Consider the following 17,519-nt stretch of genomic DNA (forward strand, 5'->3'; position numbering starts at 1 on the left):
ATATCACCAGTCACACAGTTTATATTGTCATTAACTTTACAAATGATTAGTATTATTGTACAAGTCTGTTGCAAGGAGTAAAATGAATTTAAAAATAATAATAATTTACACACAGACTAATATTTAAAAAAAAAAAAAAAAACATTCAACACATGCTACTGAACTTCGTTATATTCTTCATTATTCTCGTTATGCAGCTACACATAGAGCCAACTGATTGACATTTCATAAGCGTGAAGTAGCCAATCAGAGAGCAGGAGGCGGGATTTGTCGAGAGCGAGAAAAGCGTAACTCCGCCCCTGAAGGAGGAAGTGATGTGCTAAACGCGACTAACAATGTAAATGGGAGTTAATGAGACGCGACTTTCACGTTTTGTACTTTAAAAAATAAATAAATAAATAAATAAATAAGGGGAAATATTCTGATGACGTGGGAGTGTCGCTGGAGTTTCAGGCTTTCCGTCTGATACACTGTGTTTATCGTGTGAGTAGAAAGTGTGTAAAGACAGTGAAATGTGTTACCAGATGTGCAGCTAGCTTGTCAACTTAGCTGGATGAAAGACTGAAGGTAAACTTCAGGCTGCGTTAATCGACAAGGCTTTCAGAACGAACCGCGGTGAGGAACGAGGAACGAGTTCCGGCCCAGAAATAACGAGTCATTTGACAGCTGTGAGGAAAAGAGCCACATTGTTTGGGTGGGTAGGTCGCTGACTAGCATATTGTTTAACCAGAGAAGGAGAAGACTGCTTTGTGTAGACTAATAATGGCACACAACCACGAAAGTTTATCAAACTCGGGTCTGGTCGCCGAGCTGTCCGTTTCCTTCCACGATGAACTCACGGGGAGCATCCAAAGCGCCTTCGGTGTCGCCGGAGAGCTCGCGGTGGCCGAGGTGTCCAAACTGGTCGGGAAAGCCTTCCGCGATATGCGCGATCAGCTGCACAAAACCCTGCTCGCCAACCGGAACCTCCAGACGAGGCTCGGCCTGGCGCAGACGGAGCTGCGCGCTGCGCGTTGCCGCGCGCTGGAGACGCGTCCGACGCGCGACATCGCCGTCAACACGAGTCCGATTCCGCCCGAACCGCGACTCGGTTCCTCTCTGGACGTCAGAGAGACGCATGAAGACTCGCCCAGTGACTCGTTTTTAGAGATCCGACACGACGGAATCGAGTGCGCACAGGACGTGAAACCAAATCTAACAGGAGAGCAGTCTTCACTCCAGTTACAGCAGACTGAAGGTGAGCTCTTATTGTCCTATTTAACGAACACTCTTGTGCATAAAGGGTGAACTCGTAGCTATATTTTTGAAGTTCAAAAATTTCCTGCCATTCATAACACAAAACTCCACCAACACGTGGAATAATTGATTTAATCCAGTTTCCAAAAGTCTGTATGATGTCGCTGGTGTATTGATCATTATTATATGCCAGTCTTGTGCATATTAGAAGCTGGGAACAAATGCAGATCTATTCAAAGAAGCGAGTTCCTTAGCTAAGAGTGGAAATGACTGAATTGTTTGCTCTTTATATTTTATCTTCAAACAGACATAAAAGAGGACCATCATGCCATGCAGGAAAATGCTTCACATGCTGATCAGGCATGCATTAGGTCGGCAGTGATGCCTGGAGCGTCGGCAAAGTTGGAGGAGGCTGATCAGTGTGCTCACCCCAAGTCCGACGTCGATCAAGCGTTTAGTTCGGATTCGCTCTCGATGGCCCAGTCAAAGTTATTGGAGGACTGGAGACCTGAACCACTGCAGCTTCAGAGCTGCCAGTCAGACTCGTATGCTTTATCTGGCAGCTCCGCTCTGGGTAAGTTTTGGTGTGAAGCACAATCACATTGCGTTACCTGTCTTAGATTGTTGCTAAACTCTAATGGTATTGTGTTTGCTACGTTAATCAGAAGTTTCCATACTATTTTGTGCACCATTGCACAGTCTAGAGCGAATAGAGTTCATAAATACAATGCTTATGAGGTTATTTTCCGGTTAAAATGCTGCTTAACAAGTTGTTTTGAAAATATCATAATAGCCCTTGATATAAAAATGTCATAATGTCTAATCTCAAGTAACCCATTTGTGTTCTTTGTGTGTCTGGTTACCCCAATAGCCAATCCCTCTCTCTTCCAAGGAGAACTTCCAGGGATGGACTTCCTTGTATCAGCCTCCTCCAGCCAGCCAGGCGTGTGCCACGCACCGCTCTCCCTGAGAGATGCCTCCTCCCTAACTATCCCCACCCCTGATCCGCTTTTCCCCAGTCACAGCTCTGGACAAGGGCACGGTTTAGGCGAGGCCTTTTCTATGCCAGAGAACGTGCGCAGGTATCGTAGTGTCCTGCAGCCCAAACCAACCAGCCATCAACAGAAAAGTCCCAAACGCAGCTTGTATCCACCTGGGCGAAGTCCATTCCGCTGTCCGCAGTGCGGCCGAGACTTTAACCGCATGGAGCACCTCAAGATTCACCAAAGGATCCATACGGGTGAGAAGCCATATGCCTGCACAGAGTGCACCGCACGTTTCCGACACTCGTGGGCGCTCACGCGCCACTTCCGCATCCACACGGGCGAGAAGCCGTATTTGTGCACACAGTGTGGGAAAAGCTTCCGGAACTGCGGTGGGCTACGCTTCCATCAGAGGACACATGCCCAGCGAGGTGGCCTGACAAACATTAGACCAAATTTAGAGGGCCATGGGAGGGCATAACGGGAAGCTTCTCTTTGGCTTCATCCATTTTCAGGTCACTCTAATTTCTAAACATTACACACAAGTTTATTTGTACGAACACAACTTTTCCATACAAGGGCGTGGTAGTATTGATGTATAATCGACCAAAATCTCACATTGGTATAAAAGAAAAGTGACAGTGGGATAATCATGTCTTATGGCAGAGTATGAATTAGGGCTGTGTTGAATTAGGGCCATGATGAAAGGTAGCACGATGAGTTTTACAAATTATTTCTGAAACTGTGACGCAACAAATCCGAATGCAGTAAATTTCTCAGAACAAATATATGGTTATCTGGTATCCCCCAAACTCTCCTAACTTGTGTATATTTATGATGCATTTATGGTTGAAGACAAACTGCATGGACCTATGCCGCCTTTTTTTGCGACTTGGGTGCGGTGTGCTGTGTTTTTGCTTTTGACTTTTTTGAACCCAACGTAGGGATACTCGGCAGCAGCCAATCGATGCGCCTAGATGCTTTCAGCATGTTTGTCCTCCACTCAGAGATCAGTGATCCACCTCATCACCATGTACTTGTCCAGTTTCCGGGCCGCATAGTGGCCATCAGAACAACTGACCAGCAGGACCACACTGAGCAGTTTTCAGAAGATGGACGACTTTTTATTTTTATTTTTATTTTTTTGTTGCCTTTTTTTCTTTAATTAATTTGTAAAGCTACCATGAGTGTGACGAAGGCATTATATTAACCATATAATTTATTGTTCTTATTTTTGCGTGTGAATTAAACTGTGAATCTCACTTTCAGTGGAACTTGGTAGAAAGGTGGTGAGTAAGCATAGCCATTTGCCATAGCAGTTTGGTGTTTATAAGGAGGTTTTCCCCAACAGAAGATACAGCTAGCTAATTTTGATGGGCTGTGATGCCCTATATTTGCATAATTGTCCATGAAAGATTCCCAGATCTGTTCTTCTAGTGATGCATAGTAATACTTTTGGGCCAGATAGCAACTTGGGTTAAAGTCTTTATTCTTGGGGATTTGCACTCATATCACATTCATGAACCTGACCTGTTTTCTGTAGATAAACAGGATCTAGGATATAGCTTCAATAAGAAGAAAAAGAAGGGATCAGAATCTTTAAAGCAGGTAAGTTTTGAGTGAAAATACACAAAGTTTCCATGACTGCCGAATAATTGTTAAGAGCTGAGCATAGAAAAATAGTTTGTTTTGAATAATTGTGGAAAATACAATATGAATGCAATCTCAAATATTCTGATCTGTCACCATGTTTAGATTTTTCCCTTTATAATATATATCTTTATATACAGTTTCGAGAGATCGCGTGTGCAGCTCGTCAGGTTTGAAATCTCTGCCGTGCTGCTCTGGGTACGGAGCAGGTCAGGGACCAGTACAGGTTTTTGTCCTTTACGCACTCTTGTCTGATCCTTAGGCAGATAAAACAGTAACTATGACAACACTGTCCACACATCACATACTTACACCCTGATTGGTGCATCATTATATTGTGACATTTGGGGCAGGCTCGGAAAAGAGGGCAGCCGTACACGTGGCTGGCGGAATCCGTGACTTGGTCACAAGTGAGCAGCAACGAGACAACCTGGCACAACTGGTTGGTGCATGTGCCATCAGAGCAAGGGTACAGGCAGTGCTCACACAGTGGTTTGGTAGAGCACTGTGGGCAGTACTGTAGCGTAGAGGTACATCCAGCAGGAACCACTGCAGGCTTCATCAGGGAGGAACATTTTGGACACTGTAGAGCAGATACAAAACTTCATTAGAGCAGTGTCCTTTTAGCCTTTTCCTAAGATCTCAGAAGTACTCAGCTATGTCACACCAGCAGGCATTAGGGGCACTTTCCCTTGCAATTTCATTGTATATAGAATAAATTGATGCATTTTCCTATCATCTATAAGAATATAATGAGTCAAATGCTATTTATTAAATATTAAAGATTATAGTGCTCCTAAGCAACATAACATTTTATACAATGGTTGCATTCTCAAATCTGTTTCACAGACATTCCACAACATTACACGTAACTAACTTGTTCAAATGTACTACATATCATTCTTACTGAATGGAAATTGCCATCACTGACAAATTCCTGTGGTATATGAGAGGAAATAAACGTTTCAGGATGTGGTGTTATAGGAAAATAATCAAAATTTGAATCCCAACCAGTCGCTGAATATTTCCCTATAAGTTCTTCTTAGTTCTTCTGCATAAGTTTGAGATCATTCATATAATTTGTCATGTTAATTATTTGTTATTTTACTATACAATACTATACTATGCTAGACATAATAATAATAATAATAATTTTTAAAAAATTAAAAACTTGTCTGTAAGCCTTAACGGTACCAACAGGCCAAGGGTAGAGATCAGCATGTCTGTCATGGTACATAGGGGGGATATGAAAGCATTTTTGTCCTGCTTACCATTCTGCTGTAATCTGGCTCCTCAGGCAGTGGCACAGTGGGGCATAGTGTCTGCATCTGGCTGACCAATGGTGTTTGTGCATGAAATGTCAATCTTATCTAAGAGTTAAAAGTATTCACTTAAAAAAAAAAAATCTTGGCCTGTAACAGAACTAAAACATAAATCTGGGGTTGCCAGACATTACCTGCAGTGATGTGGGATTTTCTTGGATGGATGGAACATCATCTTGTGACGAAGCTAGAAAAAGTTTGGGCATTTGTTAGCCTTTATTTACAAACTCACTATGATTTCATTTGAACGTGCAGTTTCACTTGATCACCGCTGAGTGGCGCCGTATTAATAAAGCAAAAGTGAAACTTAACGTTGTTTCTTAACGTCAGCCAAAACTCGATTATTTATGAATTTAGGAATGTGTTAATACATGAAGTCAAATTTGAGTACATTTTAATCTATGCTAGGCACTACAATTTGGGAGAAAAAATAAGTACACAATATGAAAGCCCCAAATGACATCATGTGACTATTGCTTACATAATATAGGCTACATAAATAATTATTTAATGTACATTGTTTATTGTAAAGTGGCTTTGAGTATATGAAATCCTCTAGTGAATAATCACTACCAGCACAAGACCTAAATATGGGTGTAAATATTATTCTTCCTCACCCACTAGACCTCTATAAGAAAGACAGGACACTTTGAAACCATGTACCTGCTCCTCCCATTCCAGTGTCCTTTCCGTCGTTTTCCTCTCTGCTCCGTTTTATTCCTCTTGTCCTGACGTTGATGGTCGCCTTCCTTCTTCTCGTTCGCAGCATATCGAGGAATGAAAGCAGAAGAGTTTACTTTCTCAATGTCATAAGATTGCTCATTCTGGGGATTTCCTGATCCACTGGTTGTAGGAGGGAACAACCTGATGTAGATCAGAGGAAAGTCCCAAAACTTTACACAGGTAGCATATGACATGTTCCGCATTTTTTTAATACAGATGTATCAACAGCAATTGTTTCCTTTGCAATCTACTAAGAATTTTTTTTGGTTTTGGTTTATTTCCCCTCAGAAAGAGCCAGGAGGAAACAGGGTGCCAGAATAGGCAGTGAATTAATACACTCAGTGGACATTTTATTAGATAAATCGATATGAGCTCCACAAACAAGCTCAATGTTTTAAGATATTTAGGGGAAGGTTATTACGCGTTCTTGTCCGGACACACAATACATTTCTGAAATCCCCAATCCTTGGATGGTGGAGTACAATTTATTGCCAAACCTTTGTGGACACCTGAGGATCACACCTATACTCGAGCCGTCCTTCCTCCACAAAAGTGTTGCCACAAATTTGTAAGTACAGATGTATCTAGGATGCCTGTATGTTGTAGCATTACAACTTCACAAACCTGTTCCAAACCTGTTCCAGAATGACAATGCCCATGTGCACCTCACTGAACACCTTTGGGATGAACTGGAACTGCACCCCAGGCCGCATCACCTGACATCATGCTCTTGTGACTGAATGAACAATTCCCCATAGCCATGCTCAGAAGTCTAGTCGTAAGCCTTTGTAGAAGAATGAAGGTTATTTTAACAGCAAATTGGGACTAAATCTGGAATGGGATACGAGTGTGATGCTCAAGGTGCCCACAAACGTTTGGGTGTATAGTGTGTATTCAAAAGATTATGGCTTAAGCCTTATTGTTAGAACTGGATGAAAACCATTTTGATTCACAACATGTCTGATACATGTTTGTTACATGTCATTTCTAGCAGGGCATGTTGGGCCCTTGAGCAAGGCCCTTAACCCTCTCTGCTCCAGGGGTGCTGTATCGTGGCTGACCCTTCGCACATGCGAAGAAAAGAATTTCACTGTCCTGTAATGTATACGTGATTAATAAAGACTCATTATCATTATCATACTAACAAGTTTCGACTTTCACTTAAATGAAATGATAAACACACCCAAGTTTTACTGTCCCAGTATCCCCGATCTCCCAGTATGCCTAATTTCACCCAGTCAATACTTAACTTAAACTTTCATGACGATCAATAATGCATGCACTAACCGTTAGCTCATCAGAAACCAATGAAGCATAGATTACACATTACACAGGTTGACATCGTGTTAAGTAATTCTATTAATTAATACCATGACATGCAGTATTAATAAAGAATGTTTATATTATAAAGAATGTTAATACACAAATTATAGTCTAGTGTATGTTCAGGCAGTTTGAGATACATTTGCATTAATGTTTTTCACTTCTAACCCTACATTCACACTAGCAGGCTTGTGGGCATGCACTGTCCAGAGTTCCAATGAGAAAGGGTAATAGCCTAAATGTATAACCTACATCCCAATACATTATTTATACACACCACTTTTGTTTGAAAAGCATTTAAATTTGATTTACATGTTACATGCCAGACTTTGTGAGCAAATTTTCTAAGCAAGCTAAATATATTAGGTAGTGCCAAATACACCAACAATCTCGGATACTTTCTTTCCAGCTTTTGTTTAATCAGTTTTCATATATGACAAGATAAGACAGGGCTGTAACTTTTGGTGGGGCTACATGTGTTGCTCCGTCCATAAGAGTGAAGGGTTAGGGTTGGGCGTTGACGTCATTACATTGCCACTAACCAATGAGACCAATTATGGGCGGAGTAACACATGTAGCCATGACAAAGGTGCAGCCCTGAGAGGTTTGTCACTACATAACTGAACGTCAATAAAAGAAGACGGCAGCTTTGTAATTTTGTATCTTCAGTGAACGGAGTGTTGTATTTTATCTTCAGTAAACAGAGGCAAGACCAACCAGACAGGGTTTACAGGAAAATACATGGAAATACTCGTGTCTTTTTGGCGGACGGGTCTCAATTCTGCCAAACGCTAGCTCACACAGTCAGGTAGAGTGAGGAGAAAATGGATATATGCCAATGTTCTTTATTTTTATTTTTTTTTTTACCAGTAAAAGGGTTGAAACTGAAACACTAACACCCTCTGATGCTGAGCAGGAAAGTAAGGTGTGTAAATGTCTATGAGTTCCAAGTTACATGAACATGATATGTGCAGAGCATAAGGACAGCTTATGTACTTTGCATGGCACTGTGGCAGCTAAATCCATACATTGTTACTTTAGCTTAGTTGTGCCTCCCCTTGGCTAGCGACACCAAAGTCCTGTGTTAGAGATGCAGAAAGTCCTATATTTTATCGGTCTGGTAGTTCTGATAACACCTGACGCAAGTTTTATGATAAAACTAACTTTTTGTCCAATTTCCACATTTTAAAAAAAATTTGCCATCACATGCAAGAATAATATGCATGGAAATGGTCTATTTAGAAGTAAATTTTTGATGGAGAAGAATCTGAGCTCAGCCCTGGATTATTAACAGTCCAGCTAACACCCATGGAAAAAGATTAATCTACGGTTATAGGGTTTTCTTCCATTTTTGGTACGTCATATAGAAACCATCAGAGAAATTCTAATGGTTTCCTCTACAAATACCATTACAAGCCAATAAAACCAATACCATTACCATTATTGGTCCTTAATGGTGTCCGGTAGACATAACATGCCACCAACAGAAGTCAACAAATTACCAGTAGAGATCCACGGGGACCATTACAGTTTCCACTGAAACTGATAAAAACTTCCATTATAACCATTAAAGCAATTACAAATTCTATGAGTTTCTCTTACTTTTTTTCAGTGGTGTGGCAACCAATTGCACGTAGGTACTAAGTTATGAGTGGAGAATTGAAAAGAAACTTTTAGGGCCACACGTGCCATAGGATTTGTCTGACGAATCATTTGCGTCAGTCATTTGGACGTTGGATTTGTCTCTTTACTACATCATACCTAATTTGAAATCTCAGTTCAAATGCCGCTTGATGTGCTTTCACTTTGTTGCTGTCGCAGAAATTGTAGGTCTGTGTCACTTAGTAAGTGTATACACACCTACATTGTAAGTTTGTCATAAATTGTCCAATGAGCGTAGACACAAAATAGGTCTGCCCATAGTACTTATCCTGTTAAAAATCTTTAATGCACACAAAACAGGTAAATATTTTGAAAACCAGTTTATATGTATTAAGTTAACTCTACATTTTAGCACTCGTACATGATATTCCATTAAAAACACTTCAGAAATACAAAGATTAATAAAAAAAAAAGAAACAACCCAAAAAACAGTTATTAAATTATCAACAAACCATTTTTGCAGCATAAGCAACAGCCATTCTTTTAGGCACCCAGAACTAAATTGTCAACCCCCAGTGTCTTTAGAAATGCATTTGTATCCTGCTCTGGGTCTGGTTTCCCAAAGGCAAGATCAACTTGACTCTTTCAGAGAGAAAGCCCAAAGTGTTGCTCACACTCAGTTTTTGACCCACTTCTCAAGTTTCCTACGCCTGAATTTTCATTCTGTCATCACCGCCATACTTCAACCCTGCAGTTGATGGCAGGACTCTGTTGTTGGGGGGATAAAATAGAGATTTTATCATGATCTTTGTGCCTCCATCTTTTCTTGAGGAAACTGGTTCAGAGCTTCAAGTTTGCTAGTCTGTAAAGTATCTCTCCAAAATCCTATTAACAGAAAATTCTGGTGCCTGTGTCAGATCTTAAAGCTGGTTTCACCAGATATGTTCTCCTCACAGGCTAACAGTGTTGTATCAGTTGGTCTGTACTCATTTAGGACAGTAAAATGTCTGTGAAAATTTTCAGCACTTAAGGTTTGGAAGTTTTTAGATCAAAGCACCTGGGCATTAAATCACTCTTTTCGAAACTTACAGAAGTATAAATGTATTCAAAATTCCAGTAGCTTTTATTTAGTACCACTAGACTGATGGTATTACCAATAATGCAAAGGGGTATGTATGTATGTATGTGTTGGTCTGAATATCCTCTTATAGACAGCCCAGTTTGGCTTTTAAAACCTTTCATTTTTAGCTTTGCATTTTGGAAGGCAAAATTCTAAAGGGTGTGTTTCTGTTGTTTTTTGATCTCACTCAGTCAATAACCACCAGATTGTTCCTGCTCTTCGCTGAGAAGTCCTTGTCAACTACAAGCATCCTGTAGATGCTGAACAAGATGATAAGACCAAAGTGCCACAACAGACAACCGATGATATCTTGGAAGAGTCTGAAAGTGGCCAATCTTGAAGTCAGGCCATCAATGTGGTCCCTGTTAAATGAGACAGAATAACATGAGTTGGATTACTTTTTTACTATTAAAATATTTGTGTATGTAGTTTGTTGGAGATACAGCTCTTGTTTAGCAATCATGCTGACCTTGTCTTTGTGTCTGCACTGGTGAGTTTGGTGCTGCACTGGATCTAGAACTATCTGCTGGTCGAGGGGACAGACCAACTCGAGATCTAGTGGCTGCTCCACCTGTGTTATGGGAGCTGGAGATTTCCACCTCTCTCGCTCCTCTGGTTGCACTCTGTGTCTCTGTCTTTCTGAACGCACCAGGCTGATAACAGATGGCCTGAGACTTTTCTCATTATCTTCTGCTGCTCTGTCCAGTTCTGGTCTAGAACCTGACTCAGATCTAGAAACACAATCTGAGCTAAAACCAGAGTGCTTTTGGTGCATGTTGGAATCTCCTTGGGAATTCTCTTCCTTCTCCGAGACCGAGCTTGGATGTGTACCTTTCATGTGCTGCAGGACTGCCGGCCCTGGAATTGGGACATGTACTGTGCTCCCACTCCCCCTCTTTTTCTTGCTTTGCTGTTCTGCTCTATTTTCTTGCGTCTCTTCATTTTTCCTTCTATCTCCAAGCACCTGAGAGGGGCACTGCACCCCTACTGTGTCTGTCTGTAACCCACCTGTGCTGGGCTTTGTAAGCTTTGAGCTCCAGATCTCCAATGGAGGCACAGAAAGCTGCTGGATGCAGTGGTAGAGTGATGGGTAGTCCACATATTTAAACTTGGGCACCTTCTCCTTTGGGCTGCTGGGACGGTGTGATGGCACCTTTCCAAGTGGGCATGAGGCTAGCCAACCCTCCAGTGGTGGCACAGATAGCTGCTTGATGCATTGGTGTAGTGAGGGGAAGTCAACATACTGGAAGCGAGGCACCTTGCAGGGAACATCTGAATGCTCTTCCATCCTGACTCTTGTAGTGATAACTGAGTCACCTGGTTCTCTTTTGACCTGTCTGGCCTCGCAGTTACAATCTGGTTGGATGCCTGAGGTGGAGAGTTTGGACTCGTCACCCCCTGACTGAGGGAGATACCGCCAGTTGTCCATGTGTGGAACCACAAGATGACACTTCAGTCTCCTATCAGTAGCAAAAGGAAAAAAAGTACAATGGATAAGAACTGCTTAGCAGAACTTTGTAGGGTACATCTGAGTATGGGCAATATCTAGGTTGAGTTGATGGGGTGAATTCTATAGCTTGTGATAATATGAAATATATTAATAAAATGCATCTAGTGCTCTATGGTTACAATATGGTTTCCCTTCATTTATTCATCTTCAGTAAACGCTTTATCATGGGCGGGGTCGTGGTGATTTAGGAGCCTATGGGAGCACTTGGTGAAAATACACACTGGATGGGATGCTAGCCCATCAAAGAGCACCATTCACACAGACGTTCATCCTTTGGCGCAATTTAGTGTAGCCAGTCCACCTACTGGGAGGAAACCCCACGCAGAGATGCTCAGGTTCAAACCGGAGAACCTGTACCTGTGAAGTGAGAACGCTACCCCTGCACCACTGTGTCGCTCGGTGATTCTATAGTATGTTAAAATTCCAGTCAAAGTCTTTCACAGAGTTCCATTCCTTTGTCTAAAACGCCACAGTGTCTCCTCCAAGTAACAGTTTGAAATGTGAGCCCACACACTACTGTGAGACTCTGTCACTGTTAGCGTAGATTTATTGCAGCATGTCAAGCCTACACTATCACTTACAACGATCCGACTCCATGCTCCATTTAAGCCCAGACAGCTTGGATACAAAAGGCATTTATTCGACAAACTGTGTGAATCAGTCTGCACACAATATGCAGGCGCCATAGCACTGAGGGCCAGCCAAAGAATAATTCAATCTGAGTAAAGAAAAGTGGCATAAAAAAACTTGTGGGATCTGGTTTGAGTAGATGTGGGTGAGGAGGAGTATTGAATGGCAATGATGGCTCATTGCCTAAAACTTTAGAATGTATTTAGTGTATTTACTGGTTTAGAGAGTGAGAGTGAGAGAGAGAGAGAGAGAGAGAGAGAGAGAGAGAGTATGTGTGTCATGAGTATAAATAGCTCTGCAGGTATGAACTGAAGAAGAAAAGTAGGTCAGCCTCAGAGTGATCGCCTTCACCAGGGGGCCCAAAACAAAATATCTGTCTCATATACTCACCACGATCTCCTGTTGTCAGCACTCTGGCAAGGGAAGTAGAGCCAAAAACACCCGATACTCCTCCACAAAACACTTTGAGCGACCTGATGCTGGTGACCTTCTTCTGTGGACACAGTAATCTGTTGCAGTTTACATGAATCCATTTTTTAATCTTAGCACTCCATTTATTTCATCAGTAATTTAATGACATGTTTGTCAAATGAATGTTATTTCCATAAAATCAAATAGGACACGTCAATACTCCAAGGCAATCTTGAATGCAGGAGTTAATTATAGTTTGTGGGTTAATCTGAGCCTGAGATTTTATGTGTGCTGATTGTAGTGGGTCTGTGGATGTTGTTCAAGGGTTTGGGGCAAAAAAAATTTTTTTTTTTTTTTTTAAAACAGGTCATCTAACATCTTTCACTAACATATTCTGAAGGCTGTGGTTTGCTGGAGGAAATCGTCTGCCATAACATCACAAACCATGGTTTGTTGCAACATGTTAAATTAAGGTCATGCTCCTGTGTTTTGCTTCTTCCACATACAAACCCTCTCTGGAAATTACCCTGGCACTCTGAAAGAAAAATACACAAGAACTGGAGTCGTGCCAAGGTGAGAGGAGGGATCTCCTTGATCACACTTGGGCTGCCATCCAGACGACATGCTGCTGTGCTAAATAGAATGTCAGTAGCGCCACATACTATTTCAATACAGGCCTGTTAGTGTAGTCTGCACAGAGCTGTAACACAAGGGCAGGAAGTCATTTTTCCATATGGTGGACCTTGCTCTGCCTATTCAAATGTCATTTTGTATTAGTCCAGGTTCCTTTTTTTCTGCTAAAACACCCAAGAAACTAGGCCAACATTCACAAATGTAAATAAACAAATAAACATTCTACAGGCAGCATGGTGGTTCACTACGGAGCATCGCTGCCTCACAACTCCACAGTCTCTGGGTCGATCCTGAGCTGGAGTTACTGACTTTTTCCGCATGTTCTCCCCGTGTTTGTGATGGTTTCCTCACACACACACACAAAATAAAAACGCTGTTAGGTGGATTGACTATGCTAAACTGCCCCTAAATGTATATGCATGGTGTCCTGTGATGGATGGACTGCTCCGGCTCCACCACGACCCTAACCAGGATGATACGTTTACCGAAGAGATGAATGAATAATCGCTTTATATTATATTTCTCATACAGTTGTGAAAATAGGACTATGGCTTAAATTAATTGGCTTCACCAACACACACGTTGTTAGCCGGGGCATTATATTTATCCGCAAGTTTTTAGGAAGGAACTTGAATATGAACAAAATGTCACTCTATCCCTGGGTTCAACAGTTTAGAATGCTACAGCAACTATGTGTTACAACTGTATGTTACTGTATACACGTAGCACTAATGTAAAGTTACTATAGTGCACTATTTAAGGATTCTGTTTTGTATGTGTGTGTGTGTGTGTGTGTGTGTGTGTGTGTGTGTGTGTAAGTGGGTCACGCACGTTGGCCTACATTTCGAGGGTTTGTTGTCTTCTTTTATTTCCCCTCCATGCGTTTATATTCGGGCTGACCCCGCCCTCTACCAGTAACCAAGCAACCGCTCCCCGCGGCCCCCCCCCCCATTATTTTACAGGGTTTCCACACTACAGTACCTGCTGATTACAATTTATACTCATCACTAATCACTCTTAAAAGCCTAAACTCTAATCTTTAGAGAGTAGAGTAATTAATACAACGATTTTGTACTCGCCAAAGTGTTCAGTAGGAATTTGACCCAATCTGGCAACCGCTGGCGCGCGCGCTCTCAATGTTTATCATTGTAATCAGTATCATAAACCTTGAATAGGAAATGACCTCAAAAACAGGCATCGTGACGTTTGCATTATCGACCTGCAATGCATTGACTTAATGACATGTTTAGAACAGCAGGCAAAGTTGATATGAGTTTGTTAAAACAGCCTATTATTTAGGCTACAACTCTGTAAACAGCCTATTAATAGTCTACTAATAAATATTTAGAAGAAGTAGCAGATGAAGAAGAAGCTTACTTTTGTTTTGATATAAGTTCTGCATGACCTTTTTTTTCTGATGAAAAAGTTTCCGAAGTTTTACCTTCTCTTATCCTGATCCGTATAAACCCGCGGAGGGCTTGATGAGTGAGTCCTCAGTTTTGTTTTGCATTGTCTTCTTAAAAAAATAAAAAATAATAATAAAAAAAGTCAACATCAACATCTGGTGCTGGTGTATTCCTAACACCATCTCGTTCCTTTACATATGTTAAAAACAATAAAGTAATTATGTTCGCTTGTTTATTTGTGGGGGTTTTTTTCCTTAAAGACAACCAATTATTGTTTATCCAGTCCCTAATACCAGCCTGTCTTTTCTCACAGATCAGTTGCTTCATGTGTTGGACGCGATTTTGCATTCTGATACAGCCCAATCATAGTTTAGTCACGTTTTCACGCTACACCCATAGAATCTGGCTTTGTCCAATGAGAGAGCTCATTTCGGGTAATGGGCGTGGCTTTCGTGTCCTAGTTCTAGACAAATGACCGCGTGCCGATGTGGAAACGTCATCGCGGTTGTCGGAAATGCTGTCCTAGTGGGACGGATGAATGGGTGCAAATAGTTTATAGTTTTGTCTTGTTTTTTCTTTCTTTCTTTCTTTAATTATAAAGAATTTTTTTAAAAATATATGTCTATAAATACTTGTAACCTTGTTCTTTATGGTTGTCTTGGCCAACCTGATACCAGATATCTCCATATCATACTGGAATGTTATTAACTTATTAAAAGCACTAATCTTTGTATTAGCTACTACTGTACATTAAATATACAGAAAGACTTCCCTTCATCCCCCTCCCATTCCAGTACAATACAACCTTGATTATAGCACAATAAATATTAAATACACTTATTATGGTAATAATGGGAGGTGTGTGTGTGTGTGTTTGTGTATGTGTGTGTGTGTGTGTGTGTGTTTGGGGGGGGGGGTTGATTTGTGATGGCCTTTATGCTGATTAAGATGAATTTTTCAAATGTATAATAAGAAGAAAACATTTTTCCCTGCTAAAACCAATTTTATTTACACAACCATTTTTTTTTTTTAGATTTACAGTCTGATAGCTCCTACATTCTACAGTAACACAACTCTTTAGTAGAAAACATGGCCTTCTTCAGAACCTGAAGGAACGGTAAAGTCCAGACGTGGCATGTGATACTGGAGTCCAGTAGCACTGTAGCTGAAGTGATAACAAGGTCCAAGAACGCTTTGTAAAGTTTCCCCTGCTACATATATCAGCTTGCATATTGTGCCTCTTTATAGAGGGGATGTACAGTACATTCAGCCTTTGTCGTGATAAGAAAATGGGATTACACGTCACAATTCATGTACACATTGTTGGGTGATAAAAGTGCAAGTAAGCGAGTGAGATAACAGGGTTTTCTGTGAGGCTGAACAACTTGATCATCTTAATTTCGGGCAAAGAATGAAGTAGTAAAGCTCTCTGTAGTGATTTTGCACAGCAAACCATAAACGTAAAGCGTTTGAACGAGTTGAGAGAAATTCTCTCCTGTTCTCTTGGCTGTTTGACAAAATTTGCTATCCGCATGTGCGATCTTGGCCAACCGTAACTCTGGATCTGTGTCATTACACAGGACTTACAGGAATTTCTCTTCAAAATTAACAAAGTGTACTGTGTACAAATCCAGAAAAATGAGATAAAGTTCCTTTTTGCTTCATCTTAAGCATTTATACTACTCTAACTTGTAAGATTCTATGCAAATAATATAAATAATCTTTTTAAAAAGCCTATATTTTTCTGACCAGGATAAAGCAGTTACAGAAAATGAATGAATGAATGAATGAATGAATTATTTGCATTAAATCCTTTATGAATTATATATATATATATATATATATATATATATATATATATATATATATATATATATATATATATATATATATATATATGATCAAGCAGATGCTTTACAAATAAGCATTTGGTTTATTAATTTTTCCTCTTTTTTCTTTTTTTTCTTCTCATTATTTATTTTATTTTATTTTTTTTACAAAACAAAATGTAAAAAGATCCACAAGTCTTTCAGGCTACCTTTGTCTTCATGTATCTTTAATTTTAATAGAAATTGGATTTAAACAATGACTACAATGCTTCACTGGTTAATTTTATATATGCAATTGAACAGGCATTCGTTAGTGTATTGGTTATGTTCTGGTTTAATATGTAGCAGGATGGCAGTGGGTCATATTGAGAGGCTGAGGCGGTTTGACATCCTTGAAAAAATTCCAGCTCTGAATGTGTGTTTTGGGAGAATCAGAGAGTGGTAAGGAAATGAGTAAATAATCCCCAGGCCACCTTCTTTCACCAAACCTCATGCTGAATTATGCCTGAATCTGTTGCTGAATGCCAGTGGTCGGGTCGCAGCTGGTGTAGGAAGATCAGCATCCCTGCCTGCATGGGAACAAAGGAACAAGAGAGCAAATTTTAGTGTGCAGATGAACATTCATGTGCATTCATCTGATCCCATATGTCTTTTTTGGGTTTACATTAGTGATGGCAATTTTGTACACTGCATTTTTTCCACAGAAAAAAATGAAAAGAATTCCAATAGTATACTGTAATAAGACATATGCTTGTTTTCAGTGAGAGCATCACAGTATCTATCAGTGTATTTTCTGGAATTGAGGAAATTAATGCTTGTGTCTCATACAGTTTTATTTCTAACTTTTGCACAACATTTTGAGTCTCTAGAACAGGTCAGAAAAGTACTGCAATGCAGCGGAAGCTCCTGTGTGAGCCTTCTGTAATCCGACAGTGGGCGCTGCAGAACAGCAGTTCAGTGAATACTTGTGAGAAGTAACTCTATGTCCTGTCTACTTCTAAATGATTTAAGATTTTCACATGAACTCTTTTTTTGTTTTTGATCGATGTTCTGGTCATGTTCAGAATTAGAGCACTTATTTACACAGGTAGAAATAAATGCTATATTATATAAGAATATTTCATTATTCATGCATAGAATT

The 17,519-nt window shown here is 40.4% G+C and overlaps 3 protein-coding genes across 10 annotated transcripts in view; 1 reads left to right on the forward strand and 2 right to left on the reverse strand.

Moving 5' to 3' along the window:
- Positions 1-267: 267 nt before the first annotated feature.
- On the forward strand, positions 268-4,219 carry si:ch211-284e13.5 (C2H2-type zinc finger protein). 2 transcript variants are annotated; one of them, XM_053677029.1, is made up of 4 exons: positions 268-1,237; positions 1,544-1,810; positions 2,108-2,476; positions 3,763-4,219. In XM_053677029.1, the coding sequence occupies exons 1-4, from the start codon at positions 763-765 to the stop codon at positions 3,840-3,842; spliced, it is 1,191 nt and encodes a 396-aa protein (XP_053533004.1). In that variant the 5' UTR covers positions 268-762; the 3' UTR covers positions 3,843-4,219. The 2 variants fall into 2 exon arrangements, with proteins under 2 accessions (XP_053533004.1, XP_017316101.1); XM_017460612.3 differs by lacking the exon at positions 3,763-4,219 and having other exon boundaries at positions 2,108-3,481.
- Positions 4,220-9,204: 4,985 nt separating this feature from the next.
- Positions 9,205-14,897, reverse strand: si:ch211-284e13.6 (uncharacterized). 7 transcript variants are annotated; one of them, XM_017460730.3, is made up of 4 exons: positions 14,521-14,897; positions 12,490-12,589; positions 10,429-11,419; positions 9,205-10,321 (listed from the first exon to the last, which is right to left on the reverse strand). In XM_017460730.3, the coding sequence occupies exons 1-4, from the start codon at positions 14,543-14,545 to the stop codon at positions 10,310-10,312; spliced, it is 1,128 nt and encodes a 375-aa protein (XP_017316219.1). In that variant the 5' UTR covers positions 14,546-14,897; the 3' UTR covers positions 9,205-10,309. The 7 variants fall into 7 exon arrangements, with proteins under 7 accessions (XP_017316219.1, XP_017316218.1, XP_017316223.1 ...); XM_017460729.3 differs by having other exon boundaries at positions 12,490-12,592; XM_017460734.3 differs by having other exon boundaries at positions 14,585-14,896.
- Positions 14,898-16,513: 1,616 nt separating this feature from the next.
- Positions 16,514-17,519, reverse strand: part of gucy2d (guanylate cyclase 2D, retinal) — a 13,077-nt gene continuing 12,071 nt past the window's right edge. Inside the window, exon 19 of the mRNA XM_017459495.3 lies at positions 16,514-16,947. The gene's annotated coding sequence lies outside the window, so the exon portion shown is untranslated. The remainder of the gene's footprint in view (positions 16,948-17,519) is intronic.

The sequence above is a fragment of the Ictalurus punctatus genome, chromosome 28 (assembly GCF_001660625.3).
Source record: "Ictalurus punctatus breed USDA103 chromosome 28, Coco_2.0, whole genome shotgun sequence".
Classification (NCBI taxonomy): domain Eukaryota; kingdom Metazoa; phylum Chordata; class Actinopteri; order Siluriformes; family Ictaluridae; genus Ictalurus; species Ictalurus punctatus.